This window comes from Crocodylus porosus, unplaced genomic scaffold (genome assembly GCF_001723895.1).
Source record: "Crocodylus porosus isolate Cpor-Errol unplaced genomic scaffold, CroPor_comp1, whole genome shotgun sequence".
Taxonomy (NCBI): Eukaryota; Metazoa; Chordata; order Crocodylia; family Crocodylidae; genus Crocodylus; species Crocodylus porosus.
Window position 1 is genome coordinate 16,313,502 of NW_017728943.1, and position 17,427 is coordinate 16,330,928.

Consider the following 17,427-nt stretch of genomic DNA (forward strand, 5'->3'; position numbering starts at 1 on the left):
TATCTTGCTGGGTTCCTATGACCCCAGCTGACTTCCTGCCCTTTGGGCAGGGGGCTGGACTCGATGATCTCTCGAGGTCCCTTCCAGCCCTAATGTCTATGAAATCTATGAAATCAATGATGAGCGGTCAACACCACTGGTAGGCATAGGAAAGTATTTTTTAAAAGCTGCCATTTTTTCAGCATCTGGCCTGAGTTTTTTAAATTTCACTGCAACTGTTGGGATTTCCCAGTACTACAAGGTGTCCAAATATTCATATTAGTATTACTGTTACTGTCTAAGACAATCAATATCTGGTGGATACAGACATACAGTGAAGTGCACAGAAACGAGACATCATTGATCAGGCAGTGGTCACAAGACATTGGCAGTTTAACAAATTATTATGGTGGCCAAAATCACCCAATTCTACCTGTGACTGGCCCTAATATTGTCCCCTAGTCCCACAAGCCCTGGATGACAAAGCAGTGTCATCCAGACACTCATGACCTGACCCTATGAATATTGTAATTTCTTATATCTAGGAAAGCAGTCCAGTTGGAGGGTTCTGTCCTGATATTTAAAGGCTTCTGTAAAAACGACCTTAGGGTAGAAACAGACGTCACCTGTTGTCACATTTGTGCCACCATAAAAATATTTATGATGGCACAAATGGTGAGTATCTAGAGTCCCTACCCTTTGTCATGCCATATTAGTGGCTGTGACAAAAAGGAGTAATACATTGTGCCACTTTATTACAGCAGACTTCTATTTGCTCTGTAGTGGGACGGCAGGCAGCTTGGAACTGCCCGCACTCTCCAGAGGCTACTGACAGGGGCTTCAGGGACTTGAGGGGCTTGATCCTGCACTCGCCAGGTAGAATTGGGCCCCTCAAGCCCCCAGATAATTTCCCCGCTTGCAGGCACGCACCCCGGAGAATCTCAGGTTGCTTCTCTGTAAGCAGGGGAAGTCAGGTTCCCTACCTATGCAGACCCACCCTGAGATCTCTTTGTGGATCCCAGGGTGCAGAGGACCAGGGGAATCTCCAGCACCCCGTTCTCCCTTGCTGAGACCTGCATTAACCTGTGCTTCATGAGCAGGCACAGGTCAGTGTGGGTTCCAGCACAGGGCAGCATGGAGGCATGGGTTCTAGGGAATCCACAGTGTCTGGGGTCTCCACACCAGAACCCATGTTGACCCATGCACCTGTGTGAAGCATGGGTTGGTGTGGGACCTGACACAGGTCTCAGCAAGAAAACAGAGGGCAGCAAGGGAGGCAGGGAATCCCTAAGCCAAGAAAACATGTCACCCCTTGACCTGCATCAGGCTCTGCCCAATGTGGGATAAGGGGTGACACTTGTTTCACCCAGTAAAATTGATCTGCTGTCATGGGACACTTTGGTTTGGTGACATCTGTTTCTACTCTCTGTTATCTGAGAGACTTCCTTTTTCTCCTGGGCCAGGGCTTTCTACAGTGGCAAGGGTCCATGGCAACCACATAACCATCAACCCACAGAGTACAAGAGCACTAGCCCAGGAAGTGAAAGACATGTATTCAAGGCCATCTCACTCTGAAGGGGTTCAAACCCACAACTCTGACTTCCCAGGAGAATGCCCTCACCACCCAGCTATAAGCTAGACCAAGCTGAACTTACTCTCTATCCCTTCTGTTAAAAGGAATGCAAGTGTGCTAGGGCCAGAAGGAACAGGAGTCCTAAGCAGCATAGTCTCCGGGGGGGGGGGGGGGGGGGGGGAGTCTGGGGTTCTAGTCCTTGTTATCAATGACATTTATATATTTTAGCAAATTATCTTTAAAACAAAATATGTTCACCTATGCCCCCAAGTCCTTTTTTATAATCTAGCCCTATATGTCTGAGCCTACTTTCACTGTAGTCTGGGGAAGTATCCCGTATTTTCTGTGGCAGAAGGACTGGACCTAATGCTGTTCAGGTGCCTTGAGATCCTTGATTCGTTGGTATTACAGAAATGCAAAGTATCTTTATTTCTATATGTTATACACAAGACACCCCATCTCATAACAAAAACAAGCACTCAAACAGAAAATACTAGAATTACAGTTACCTGCACAGCCTTTGCTTGGCCCTTTTGTGTGTGTGTGCATTATGATTCAATCCTTAATTAGTTAATTATATACTCCATATATTCTTTTCCCCATGGAACCCCTGCCTCATTCCATGCAGAAGATGATACTGATTAGTAAATAGATAGCTATTTAATGTTTCTCTTTACCCTTCTTTCACTGGTGGTGGCCAAATGCTTTATTTGCCATGCATTATGCAAACCCTGCCCTGAATACAGAATTATTCCTTTCCACATGGTCTTTTTATCTATGGTGCTCATTCCTGCAAATTTCCTAGTAGGTAAGGTGAGATTATTACCTGTATTTGTAGCTGCAGAACTCAGACAGGGAATATAAAGTCAATATTGTCAAGTATCCTCTGATTTGGAGTACCCAATTTGAGATGCCTAGGATCTGATTTTTTAAAGTAGCAAGCATTTTCACAGCACCTTGTAGGCTCAGAGAAAGAACTCCAAACAATTTTTGATCAGCAGTTTTGGAAATCAGATCCCAGACATCTCAAGTTCAGAATCCAAAACATGAGGAACATACAAATAGTGCCCTCCAGTGAAAAGTTTCATTGAAGCGACTTGCCCAGCATCACATAGGAACTCTGTGGCACTATCAGGAATACAATCCAGTTCTGGCTGATATTCAACTGCCTCAGCCATGAGATCATCCTTTATTTTCTCAGTCCCCTGACTAATGCAACACACAACTTCCAACTTCTGCAACTTCCTACAGAAAATAGTCTCATTTACTACACAACTCATTCATAACCTGAGCACACTGCATTCTGTTCTCTGAATGAGGCAGGGATCCTGAAAAAAAACCTGTATTTGATGATGTAATTAAGGTCTTCCTATTATATACACATTACCAATTAAGGCTCCCTGCATTTTCTTACTTCCATTATTTCCTCACTTCTGAGTGCTTGACATTGTATTCATAATGTTCCTGTACTATGGGACTTTTATGGTGCTTAATTTTGTAGATTATTTAAAAAACAAACCCCAAGAACCCAGAAACGTCTTCATGTAGAACCACAGTAATGCCCTTTGTTGGGCATTGCTTCAAAGTACTAAAGCTTTTTAAAAAATGATGTAATATTATTCGAACCCAGCCAATTTTTTTTAACATGAGTCTATTTTATTCTAATCTCATTCCCAGAAATGGCTGAATATTTTCCAGTGACCTTATATGAAAACAGTAATTCAGCTCATGGCCAGCAATCAGCAAGGTAAATTTCTGCACAAACTATTAGTCTTACAAAATTTTAAGCAACTGAAAACTAAGCCTTATAATAGAAAGCATTATACCACTTTAATTCGAGGCAACTCCACATATTATGGCCAGTAAAAAAACCCATCTGGACGAAGATTTGGAATTACCCAGAAAGAGTCATCTTCCTATAGTCTGCACAGAACCCAAGACACAATGAGAGAGGACACTGATCAATTACATGTATGTTTTCTGTTACCTCTTTCCCTTAATACTTTGCCCAAGCATACTTAATTCAAGGTTACCAGCAACACTGAAACCCAGATGGAGTTTTATAAGAAGTCAAATTGATCAGGACTTGAAGTTGCACCCCAAGAGAGGAGCAAAACTCTAGAATTAGTCACCTCTAATATTCTGAGCTAGTTGATATCAGGCAGGCAGAAGAAAACCCCAGCTGGTAAATCCCTTGTAATAACCCATCAGCAGATGATGATCAAAAGGAAATCTTGGCATGGAGTTCCAGGTCTGTGTCCCAACAAAAGCCCATATTGGGAAGACAGACTTTGAGGGCTATATACACAGAGAGCATGTCTACATGTGCAAAGTTACTGTACAGTAACTGAAATTACTGCACAGTATGGGCACGTCTCCATATGCACACCTGTACTGCATAGTAAATATGGTGACTTACACTGACTTGAGCATAAATTTGATACCTCAAATTTACACCTGATTAGTTACTGTACAGTAACACATGTGTAGATGCCTTACTGCGCAGTAACACTGTATGTGTGGACTGACTTAGGGCTACTTTTGCCCCAAGTCAGTCCACACACAGCATTAATGAGCTTTAGTGCCTGCACATGTAGATGCCGGCCTAGTCCCACTTGCTGAGCAGTAATTTACTACACAGTAAATGTAAGCCGGCATGAATGCACATGTAGACATGCCCTGAGAAGACTAGCTACCTAGTGGAATCCACAACCCTGATGAAAGGTTCCTACACAGTATCCCTGGCATTCTCAGAAAGACTATTCTTGAGCACACCCTGCCCACCTGCTTTCACTCACATGTGCCAAACATGGAAATGAGGTATTGAGGCCACACTGAGCGTGTCCCCCACCACTGCTTTCAAGCCCCTGGAGACAAGAGAGCTTGAGAAAACCAGTGGGGCTCTATCTAGTAAGACTTTACTATCTGATTTATAGGTTTGGCATGTTTAAGCATGAGTAAGTGGTCAGGATGGGCCCAAGAGCAGCCCTCATCAGGAGGTCTGTGAGACAAGGTAGAGCAACACTTTTAGATGCCAAGATTCCCAATCTAATGCATGGGAAAATCACTACCTAAGAATGGGATTCACAGCAGCCAGCATGTTGCAAGGATACAGTCTGAGCCAGCCAATAGGAAATACTGAGGACAGGGTATATCTGATGTCAAACCGTCCATTCTGGGATTTAAGCTCTATAAAGGCTGCAGGGAGCCATACCTCTGCATTTGGGATACACAAGCCAAATCCTCTCCTGGATTTAGGCTCTTTTTTGTTAAATGCACCAGCAGCCACCAGCTCTTTATGCAGTAATTCAGGGGTTAGCACACCCACCCGGACATGGGAGATATGGGATTCTTTCTTTCCTTCTGCAGGGATCAGAAACCAAAATTCCTATCTTCCAAGAGAATGCACTCACCATTTGACTCTAGGGCATTTGGGGTTGGATGCTCTCAGGACCTCTGTTCAATCTGGTCTATATTGCATGGGATAAATAAATATTAATTGGTCCATGAGAACACGGGAAGTAAAGGGACAAAAATGAATATGACTCCCTCACCTAATGTTTAGGGTGAGGAAAGACTTCCATTTCCAATCCTTGTTACAGTGAATAATACATCATATAATCTAGGGAAACATTCACTGATTGGAGCACACGTTGGAAGCCAGGTCTTCCCGCTTGAAGTGTGTTGCAATTACTAGGCCATAGAGGAAGCTTTCTCTTCAGCACACTGAATACATAAGTAACACATGCAACGCTTCAGTTGGAGGAACTGAGAACACCACATCTCAATATACCCTGCACGCTAGGATACCTTCTGAGAGATATGGGTTCAGTTTCCCTTGGGTAGATGGGTTGCAGGGGGGAATTCGATTTAGTCTCCCACATCCCGGGATAAGCATGTACTTAAGTCCCTACTTATTTAGTAAAGCATTTAAGCTCATGTTTAAGTCACAAAGACCTCACCGTTATGCCTGTATTTCAGTTCTTTGCTGAACAGAAGGCCATGTTCCTCTCAAAAAATCTCTAATCACTGAGTTGCTCGATAAAAGCAGCCCATACCATCATCACTTTCTATGGCTGTATTTTGGGAGTAAGGCTGATCTGGCAGGTATTCTCTGAAAATGGCTAACAGATTGGATCCGGTGAATGAAACAAGCAGAAGTTGTTCGTGGTCCAGATGTGGCATTGGTACACGCTAGGCATCTAGTTGCTCCATCCTGTGAAGAGAGGTGCCACTGGATATGCCCAGAAGTTGTGGGGGAGGGGGAAGGGGGTCTCTATAGACTTCTGACACCCTCAGGCAGGACCAGGTGACTGATTTTACCAATCTAAATTTTGGACTCAGGCACCTGAAGTGACAGTAAAACACCTAAGTCTCTTTGTGGATCTCATTTTGGTCACCAGAGGGCACGTCAACACGTACAGTAATGTACTGTACTTACTGCAGAGTAAGTTTAGTACCTGTAATAACAGGTACTAACTCAGTGCGCAGTAACCAGCAAATAGCACTGGTACACCTTTTAAGCGATGCTAATGCGCAGTAGACTGATTTGACTGTGCATTAGTGCAGTAGCACGGCTTTTGTCATGATGCACTACTGTGCAGTAAAATTAGTCTAGTGCACATTTAGCATCTTGTATAGATGCACCCAGAGAAGGTCAAACTAGAAAGAACTGCAGCCGCACAGGCCTTGAAACTAATGGACACAATCAGGACATGAAATCATCAAAGATGCAGTTCAGCCATTGGAGGATAGTCCATATGACAAAGAACCCTCAGAGGGCACCGGTTCCCCAGCACTGCAGACATGGAGGACAGTATTTGCAGATACCATGTACCATGTAGCTGGAGTGGTTGCACAGTTGCCCCGTTTTTCTCCTTCGGATAGAAGAGGAGGCAGGTTCTGTTTCTTCTGTTTCTTCCTTCACCATCAGTTCTGGTGGGGGCCTTATACAAGCATTTACACCTGTGCTTAAGTTCCTACTTATGTAGCAAAGTGTGTAAGCTCCTGCTTAATTCACAAAGACTATACTGTTATGCCTATATTTCAGTTCTTCATTGAATAGAAGGTCAGGTTCCTCTCCAAAAAAACCAACCAAACAAACAAGCAAACAAACACCATTTAATTAAGTGACTGGGGAAGAAGTGAGGGAACTCCAAGTGAGTTTTGCCCTTAGATAAGATCTGAGCTGGTAGGAAAACTGGCTTGGATTACAAAATCCCACACATGTATCTCCCCTCAGAAACAATAGAAAAACCCAGCTATCAACAATAACAACGGTAAAAACCTTGCAATGTGCACCCCTCTCATCTAATGACAGGGTCTTCTTACCATTGTCACCTACTACCCAAGCCCAGCCCAGCCCAGCCGCAGCTGTTTCCTTTACCTGTTGTTCTTCTCCTCTTTTCTACATGGAAGTACTCTGGAACAGCTATTACAGAACAACTATTCCTGAACAGTCCCATGCATACACAAGCCCTGAGGGCCTGATTTAGCATGGTGGCCACACTCGTATAGATTTTTAAGGGCTGTATTTCTGGATTGTAAAACCTTACTAGCAGGGGCTCTCACTGATTTTCAAAAGAGCCTAACAGATTTAGTTGCCAACCTAGCATTAAATTTCAACTCCCTGGAGCCCCTTTGAAGTTCACCCTTCTGTCTTTGGTTTGTAAGCCATCATGAGCTTTTATAGGGTAATAATAAAATGATGATAAAACCTCAAAGCTAAAAGGAGGAAGGGTGGGAGGATTTTTGTGCGCAGAACTTCCAAAAAGCTTAGTTTGGTTTCTGAAAGAACAGGTCCTACCCTTCCCCAGAGCAAATTTGCAAAGCGCACAGATACCATTGATGAGACTGTGGGATAAACTGATTAGAATCCAGTGGATATACTGGTGGATTAGAGGCCTACCAATAAAGGCTTTATCAATTATCTGAATAAAACAGATTGGAAATAATTCTGAATGAAGCTGGTTACTCAGTTCATACAACAAAGCTTTGGAGAGTCTGATCTTGGGGTTTTCTTTCAACTTGTTACAGAGGATTAGGGATAAGGGTACCCCCAAACACACCCCACAACAGGGAGATTCTCGGAGCTAGGGAGGGGTTGGCTCTGAGCCTCCAAACTCTACCCCTTTCCAGATATGTGCATCTGGAAAAAGGCAGCGCCTAAAGAAAGAATGGCCCAACATTATGAGATGCTCTGGCTTTCTATAAATAGAGCTATACAGTGATTATCACTGGAATTAATTCAAGAAAATTCAGAAGTACATGAGTAATGAATGGTACTGACATTTATTGTTTATAATTTGAAAGGAGATAAGTATCTCCTCATTTCCCTCTCGAGGAATCTAACCCAATGAACCCTTGTTGGGGAGGAGAGACTTAAAGAGATCCCCTCAGTCCAGCGAGGCAGTAAAAGAGCTGTCTGCCCCCACCACAGAGGAAAGGAAGGGTCAGTTGGTGTTTCTCTGCATTATATATCCTAGCATGGCATTGGACTGCTTCAGAAAAAGCTTTCCTGTCCCTCTCGTCTCTTAAACATACCCCTGAATGCTGGAATCATGCTGGGGGTGGGGTTGCAGGTATCGGCCCATCCCAGCATCAGGGCTGTAACTGAGTAAGGAAACTGCAGGTGGCATGACCCATCCTGTCATCACACCCCTGGGTTTCACTGTTAAAAAAAAATCCAAAACTATCTAATTAAAAAACCCCAACTCCATGTTTTTCCACAAAATGCCACTATATATATGTAGGTATCAGTTGAGCACTATGTTTTATTTATATATTTACAATATTAAAGCAATTTGGAAGTCTACCAGTGCCTGATTCATTATTAAAAAGTAAATTATAAATACTTATATATTTGGGATTTGATTTTGGGTTTTTTTATCATGGAAAATCAGAGCTCCCCCTGCCTGCTTCACTCACAAGGACCTGGGTCCAGCTGTGGTTGCACCCCACTGCTGCTTTGTGGCATTGAGCAGCCCTGATATGCTGGTGCACCTCATTCACAAGCCACAGCCTGCCCAGGCCTGCCAGAATGACCTGCACCCCCCTGTGCTGCCACCATCAACACTGTTGGCATGACCTGAAGCTAAAGCTGGCATTAGAGGTGGGCCGTGAGGGCAACCACCCAGGACACTGAAATGGGGAGGGTGTCACGGCACCCCAAGGCAGGGCCCTGCCTCAGTTCAGGTGGGGGGAGGCAGGGAGAGGAGACAGGGAGTTGGGGGTACCCCTCATCCCCAACCCGCAGTCCCCTGCACCACCAGCCTTGCTGGAGGAGCCCCTAGTGGCTTCCCCAGCCCACTAGCACGTGGGGCAGGACAGACACAAAGGCCCACAGCAGTGGGGTGGCTGTGGTGGCACAGGGTTGTGCCCCCCACTGTGCCCCATCCCACATATCACCTATGCCTCCCCCCATCCCTCATAGACTTACCTACAGGCAGCTGTGGGAGCTGCTCCCATCATCCTACCTGACTGTATTGCTAGCCAAGTGTGTGTGCATGCACACATGCATGTGGTGCCCCCTACCTCCAATCGCCCTAGCCTCCTCCCCTAACCCCAAGCTACTCCTGGCAGGGTGGAGCTCTGCCGTTTCCTGCTTCAAAGGGTGAAAATCTGTGATTTTCTCCTTTAAAGGGGGAATATCCACATTTTTTCCACAGAAAATGGAAAACCCAGATCCTTGGTCATCACCAACATGGTAAGGTCAAAGAGGCTATAATTCTCCTCGACTGCAAGAGTACATGAGTGTGGAGGTGTGACCCACTCAGTGTGACAATCTGTCTCCCTCTAGTGGTCACTTTTTATAGTTAGCCTTAAGCAAAAAAGAACCAAAAGGGCTAAAATGGTCAAGTGCTGGTGAGGGGAATAAGAAGCTGCCAAGAATGGCTGGAATTGCCAGTGGAAGAGGAACACCCAAGGGAGTGCAGGAGGAAAGGAAGACAAGAAATGTGAAGAGCAGAGGACTGTAGATAAGCAAAGGGAGAGCAAGAAGCAGAGCAGATGGGAGCTGAGATGAAACAAGGAAGAAGGGTAATGGTGTGTTTAACATTGCTGAAAACCATAAGCTTCTTGTTGTACTAATGGCAGCTGAATAGATATGTTTGTAATGCAATTCCCAACCCACTGCTTTGGGTAGAAGCAGGGATGTTACATGATCATGGGCAGGAAGGAAGGTTGGAGGCAGTATGGGGAGGGGAGGTATCCACAATACAAACTCTCAACTGAGGTACAGGCCATGGTGTGATAATATCTAATGCATGCCATGCTAGAAGGAAAACCAGTGGGGTAGTGTCAGGCAACCCAAGTACTATTAAATATTCCAGGTATTAATATTAAATATGCTAGACTTACACACATGATCGAGAATGCATAATGGAACCCTTTGCATGTCCAGAGCACCTAATTACACATGTTAATTCATTTAGTTGCAGAAACCCCCTGTTTTAAGGCAATCTTGTCCCTGCTTTGCAGCAAGAAATACCTACTGCCAGAGAAACAGGCATTGAGCTCTCATCCAACAGCAGGGTAACAGCAGAGCTAGAAGTAGAATCCCTCTCTCCTGATGCCCAGGTCTATGTCTTACTATTGGACCGTGCTGTGTGCGGCTGTGAAGGCCACAGAGTTATACGGGCATACTCTCAGCATGGGATAGAAGGAGCCTTAAGGTTATATAAACACCTCCTCAGCACGAGTCCAGCGGAGCTCTGAAGTGACATGTTATCTCCCAGCATGTTCAGGAAGAGCCCCAGGGCTATGGATGAAATGAATGTAGGTGTGTTGCAGGTTTAGAGCTTGGATGCCTGCACTGAGGAGGTTAAAGCAAGAGTCACTTAAATGTAATTCCACACTGTGCCTCAGTTTCCCAGTCCTTTATCAAAATGCCTCCACAAAACCCTCCCTGCTGTGCCCTGGTCATGATGTTGTCATGGTATCTTCCATGCAGGCTGCATTTACATTTGTACACTGGGGTTTTACTACTAAGCAGTTCCCAGCTCCATGTTGTCTGCCAAACCCCTCTCTGAGGACAGTTAGTCTCCCAAAAAAAGAGAAGAAGTAGGTAATGCAGGAATGTGAGTGCCTTGGACTGGTCTACAGGCTGAATGAATGCTGCGGCGCCAGCTAAAGTAGGCACCACAGGTGCTGGATCTAGTGTGTGAGGGATGTGGGGGTGGTTTCAGACTGGTGCCATTCAGGGCTAGCTGTAGGGGCAGATGATTTGGCTGCACAGGCCAGAATCAGCTCAGCTGGATCTCTGACACCCTGATGAGCTCCAAAGTTCACCGGAGCTGAAAGCACAAGCCCTCATGCAGGCAAAGGTGCCATCCACCTAGACCTCACCCATTCTGAAATACAGGCGAGGTGGCACATGGGTAGGGAATAAGGCCAAAAAGGACAGAAGAGAAGGCAGAAGCGTGTAAGGTGTGGGAAGTCACCATGAAGATCGGGGAGTGGCAGAGCAAGACAGAAAGCGGGGAGAGACAGTGGAAGGGAAAGTGTGCACCAAGTGAATGGTACTCAGTTTATTCTCTCCTAGGCAGCACAGGCCAGGACAAGGACTTCAAGTTATATGCACTCTGTTGTTATGAGGTAGAGCAGCCAGCATGGATCAGCCACCCACAGGCTGCATACAATCTCTTCTTTTGACACAATCCTAGCCCTCAGGCTGTACCGACTCACTCAGCATGGAGCAGGCAGAGCCCACAGAATACATGCACCCTCACTATACAGGACAGATAACGCCCACAGGACATGAACACCCACTCACCACGGGACAGGCAGAACCCAGAGGTTATATATATGCTGGGCCTGTTCGGCAACCCACTCTTGATTTGTTGGCACAAACAGGGCTGGAAGCCTGTTACTTTTGGCCAGTAGGGCCTTTGTGTTTGGTTTTGGGTTGTGGCTGAGAGCAAAGACAGCCAAGATGAAATACCTTCACAGATTGGCTACTCCTGGCTCCAGAAATGGCCTCATGGAGTCACTGACTACCAGGCTTGAGTCAGAGCAACCTTGAGAGAAAAACAACTTTAAACTCTCTCTCTGGGTCTTATTCCAAGCCACTGTGTCAGTACAGGAAAGGGGAAGTCACAGTTTTATACAACCTCTCTGTTTAGGGTAGAAGGAGTCCGTGCAGGCCACAGACCCTCATTTATAATGGGACAAGCAGAAGACTCAGGTTACCCACGCTGCCTCCGCACAAGACCAAGTAAACCATCAGAAATGAGATACCCTAGCTGCACAAAGCAAAGTTTGCCTTCAGGGATAGAAACAGACATTACACATAAAACGATTTAAGTGACCAGAAACTGGTTTAAACGTGTAACAGAATAGATGTTCAGCGCATGTAAACCAGTTTGAAAATGGCTGAAACAGGTTTGAAATAAACCTTGTTGAGATAAACCCTTCCCCCACCCACTTCCCCCAGGCTTAGTTGGCTAACATTGTATTTTCTGTAACCTAGTTGCGTTCCCCTCCTCACCCCCATCCCACCTGTGTTAGTCCCTTGCTTGGGCCATCTGCATGTCCCTACTGGTTTTGTCATCTTTTTGGATTCATAACTCTTAACATCTGCTAATAACATTCAATCAGACATAACTGATTTGGCTCAAACTAGTTTATGCAATGTCTGTCCCAGACCCCTTCCTGGTTTAAGTTAAATCAGAATCCCCAGCATCCCAGCATGCTCTCTGGGCTGGGCTGGGCTGGACTCTCTGCTCCAGAGAGCTGGGATGGCCCCTCCCCTCTGCTCCCTGGCTGGAGCTCTGTCAGAGACTGCAGGCACAGCATGGTCTGCCTGGGTTCCTCCCTGCCATACGTTCCTCCCCACCCCCCAACACTGCTCACTGCTGAAGCAGGAATCCCTCCCTCCCAACTCCCACAGCACAGACACCCTTGCCTCAGAGTGCTAGCAGGGGCTAGGGGCTGGCAACACTCCCACCCCTTGAGCAGCCAGCAGGGAAAAGCCTGAGATGGTGTAGGCAGACTTCCCTAATTAGAGGTCCTGCTGGGGCCTGGCCACACCTCCCTCAGCTCATTGCTGTGCAAGGGAAGGGAGGGCTGCTATAGCACCCCTGGCTTTTAGCCAGAGCCACTGCAGGCATGTGCCTGCATTTCCTCAGTCCACAGAGAATGTCTGTCCAGTTACAAACCAGTTTAGCCTACCCAGGTTAGACTAACCTGCAAAGACTGAATCCATTCAGGCTCAGGCTTTTTGAATGTCTGTCCCTAGCTCAGGTGATTCAAATCTCAGTCACAGGAGATTTGGGAATGTGGTAGGCCTCCACATATACATACTCAGAATCTCCACGACAAAGGCACAGCCATCAGGTGATGGATGCCTTTTCATTATGGGGTAGGAGGGGCACTTAGATTAATAAAACCCTCTCAGCATGGGTGGGCCCTCTGACGATGAATTTATGCCCATCCTTTCAGTACAGGACATCAGGATTCATCATACTGACACACCCTTTCCACCTAAGGCAGGCAGGCCATAGATTCTGAACACTGTTCCACATAGGGCTCCCAGGAGCTAAATCCCAGGAGATATTTATGTCGTCATTGTCACCAACTAAATGCTCTTGTCTCTATTATAAGTTATAGACAGACATGAGCAGAGAGAGGAAATTTGGATTGGCAGGTAGATGGGTATCCCTGCTACTAAATGGGAGAGTAGATTTTTTTTCTCTCTTGGAACCACTGCTTGCAATCAGCTCCCTCAAGCAGCTCATATGGACCATCAAGAATGGCTATATTAATGCGGTTTAGGGAAAAATCAATTCCTCTAACAGGCTGGAGCTCACAGTAGGCAGGAAAGAATGAGGGATGGCATGGCAGGATGGGTGTTTCTGTGGAGGCATTGATTTCAGAAGAAATCCCTCTCCCTTGAAGCAACTAACCCCACAGGAAGAAATTATTTACCAGATGAAGCACTGAGCCACACAACATCTCTTTAACAGACAGAATCAGGGCCAGATCCTCATGTAGCAAAAAGGAGCAGCACTTCATTGGAATCAATGGCTGTACAATGATTTACACCAACAAGGGATCTCTCTCAGCAGCTTGTATTTAAATTACCTCTTCCTCTCTCTCCCTTTCTCTATGTCTCAGTGGTGGCATTTAAAGATATGAACATGCCTTGCAAGTTTTGCAGCATTTGCATAGTATGGCATAATTAAGTTATTTTAAATGAGCACTGAGATACTTCAATATCCTAAAGCAATAAAATCTCAACTCCAACTTCACTTCTCCCTCCCTCCCTCTTTCTCTTTTTTCTTCTCCATCTTCAGCTCTCCAGCTCCTGGCATGACAAGACACTGCACTGGCTGGCTCTAATTCCTGAAACAGTTTCTCAGAGCTTCTTTTCCAATTGAATTAAACTGCACCTTTAGAGATACAGCTCTATTTATTTGTGCTGTTCGCCTGTGGAAGGGGAAAGAAACGCAGACTCCTTCCTCCACCTCCTCCCACTCTTTCTTTTTATTTTATGGGTGTGGCAGTGCTTAAACCTTTGCAGTCTCTTTCTTACAAGCACTCCTGTGAGGAACAGAAGACAGAAGGGGAAGGGAAGCTATCAAAGAGGGATGGTGATGAATGAGAATTATCTCACCCACAAGTGGGAAACCTGCTTGCGAGTTCTTGTTTAATCACTCATGCAATCCAATACCAAGCACTTACCCTATAATGTCCATCTGTTCTAGTGTGGTGGATGGAATGCTTGCATGTCTATCTAGCCATCATCCACCCATCCATCTATGCTAGCCAGAGATATGGTAGATAGTATAGAATTGTATATTTCCAACACAGAACATGGAATAAACTTTATGGTCAAATTTGCAGAGGTTCCTCAATCCATATGACATCTGTGTAGCTCAACATTTTGTGGTTACACTTTTATAGGTCCAGACACCAGAAAGTAGATATCTAGGTTTCCCTTTCAAAGATGCAGTCAGTCAGAGATGTAATCCTTTACACTGCTTTTTATATTCACAACTATATGCATGCATGTATGCGCATACACACGAACACATTTTCTTTAGGTTATGAGAGCTTCTATGTTTTTTAGTGGCATGTACACACACACACATGCACACATATAGAAAGATAGATTTTTTTCTACGTCTGTGTTTGTATTTTCTGAGCTTTGCCCTTTGGCAGCCAGAAAAGGGGGGATGTTGAGAGCTTCCCCCAAAAAAAATAAGTTGGAAAAGGAGGGTTGAGAAAAATGCTCCTGTTCCCTTATTTAAAAAAAAACAAAAATCTGTTCCGTTTCTTCCCTTTTGTGAACAGCTGGGGTGGGGAAAGAACAGAACAAGCAAAAAAACAATATCTTTTTCTTTTCCAAACACAATCTTCTCAAAGCATATCCTCAGCTCCAAAGTTCACACAGTCGATATAGCATTTTTTTATATGAGTGGATGCATGCAGATACAGATACAGATGTACGGGGAAGAATGTGGGTAGATGGGTGTGTCTGCCTGTGTCTGTATGTGACTGTGTATGGATGTGCCTGGTTGTATAGGAACTGGATGGTATGGGTGCGTGCAAATGCATGTAAGAATGGAACTGTATGGTCTTATAGGTAATAAAGAGTGTGTATGTGTGGGTGTGCAAAGGGGTGTGTGACTGCTCGTAGGTGAATATATGGGGCCGTGTATACGCATGATGTAGCCACCTGTGTACCAGACATTTAAAAATATGTTAGAAAAAAAGGACAGAAATATAAAAAGAACAAAACTGGATATTAATCAAGTATGTTAATGCTCAGCCTGCCTCTTTCTGTCTCTCCTGATTATTACCTCCAAAGAGCCCCACAGTCTACTACTTTATTTTAAAATTTGCCATGCCTCCCCACCCACTGTTCTGTCATTCTGCCTCCCTGTCTGCCTTCCTCCTCCTCTTCCTCTTCTCTTTTCATCCCACATTTGCTGGCTGAACGTGCTTCGCTGGCTGGTTGCAACATGCTCCCCCTCCCACCCCTCTCTGGATTTTCATGAATGTATAGTTAAGTGCAGAACATCTAAAAGCAGCATGAGTAAAAAATATATATGAAAATGCTGGGTCCCTCCTGCCCCATTCACCTGCTCCCCTCCTTCAGTATTCTACAATACATTTCTTCCATTTATGGACACACGCTGAACTGCACCTTCATTCTGATTTTCATTTAATATTGCAGGATGTTACTTACAGTAAATTGTTCAAAGCACTACAGTTTCCAGAAGTGTGTCGGGCTATTACTGTAGACTGCCACCATACTATATATTGTAGGACATGCACACCCACCCGCCCACACACATACACACACATGCACATATATAACATGGAGGTGCCAGTTTTAGCTCATTAGTGAGTTATGCACTTCAAGGTATGATTCAACCTCTTTGTTATTATCCATAAATCCATTTGAGGAAGTTTCCAAAATGCCTTTTAAAAGCACCGAGCTCCAAATCATGTCCTGAGTTCCATGGGTGTGAATCTGGAGTAACTACGCTTAAAGTCAAAGATTTAGCAGAGAACAGATTTTGCCGTCCAACCAAAGATTTCAGAATGGAAAGGCATGCAGGGGAAAGGATCAGCTAGCTAGGGTTTCAGATTTGTTTTTTCCCCACATTATTCTTTTCAAATTGTCATTTTTCTCCCTGAAAATTAACGGTCACAACCCCCCCTCCACCTCTTGCTATCCCCAATCTCCAACAAGGAAAACCATGTGGTACCAGTACAGAGAATGAACTGGTTTCCAACAGGTTCATGATGTTCATTTCTCCCATCCCACCGGAGCTCAGAGCTCATAGAGGCGTGGTCCTCTGTCTCTACCAGCTGGTGCACAGTTGTCTAACTGGTTGTACTATGAGGAGATTGCAAAAAAATGCTGGGGTTTCCCCCACTACCATCACCTTCCTGCTCAATGCTTTTGTTATCTATTAATTGCACTCTTCATTGTTGAAATATCAAGAAGCTATTTTAATAAGGATAAAGGCGGGGGGGTTGCACCTGTCCCCATAGCCAGCTCAAAGCACATGCACATAAAGAATCTCTCATCTATCACAGCAGAGACATACCTTATCACAGATCAAGGTTCATGGTTTCAATTTTTTGGGGCATAAAATGAATAATTGCTTCCCCCATCTCCAAGGTAGAACCACCTCTCATCACACCCCCCACACTTCCACACCCTCAAAATCAGAGACAGAAAAGCCTATGCAGTGTATCTGCCCACAGTTAAAAAAAAGGAGGGGGGGGGGGAAATCCTTGTATCTCCCCAAACATGAACATAGGCCAACCCCCCTCCCCACAGCACCTGCACCAAAAAGGCAAAACCACCATCCCAAAGGATGTGAAAAGAGCCTCCCATGGCAAGATGCTAAAGAACTGGAAAGGAGACATCTGCTTCCGAGCAGTTAAAAATTCCTCCCCGCCACTACCCCTCACACCACACATCACAACACATCCAGCCAGCAGTCTGGGGCTTTCTGAACCAAAAGAAATGTAAAAATCTTCAGCTCTACCTGTTTTGTTCTTCTCATACAGCACAGCATGATTGTATTGTCCCCTTCCTTCCTTCTTCTTCCTTCCTTCTCCTCTCTCCTTTTTCCTCCTCTCTCTCTTATCTCTCCCCCCCACCCTCTCCACTCCCTCCCTCTCTCTCTCCCTCTCCCTCTCTCTCTCACTCACACACACACACCAGGGCAGTTAGCAGCAACTGTAAGGTCCACAGATATTGCTCATCGCACATGCACACACTGTCTCCCTCTCTCTCTTTCTCTCTCTCTCCTTCCCTCCCTCCCTCCCTCCTTCTCTCTCTGTATCCTTCCCAGAATTGTTCACTAGCTCTCAATGACTAGTCACCTCCCCACCCCCACTGCAATCCAGGC

The 17,427-nt window shown here is 45.2% G+C and overlaps 1 protein-coding gene across 1 annotated transcript in view; it reads right to left on the minus strand.

Moving 5' to 3' along the window:
- The window catches only part of GAP43 (growth associated protein 43), a 79,564-nt gene extending 62,237 nt beyond the window's left edge, over positions 1-17,327 (minus strand). The window contains exon 1 of the mRNA XM_019548770.1: positions 17,062-17,327. Within this exon, the coding sequence (XP_019404315.1) occupies positions 17,062-17,091 (30 nt within the window). The 5' untranslated portion in view covers positions 17,092-17,327. The remainder of the gene's footprint in view (positions 1-17,061) is intronic.
- Between the last annotated feature and the right edge of the window lie 100 nt (positions 17,328-17,427).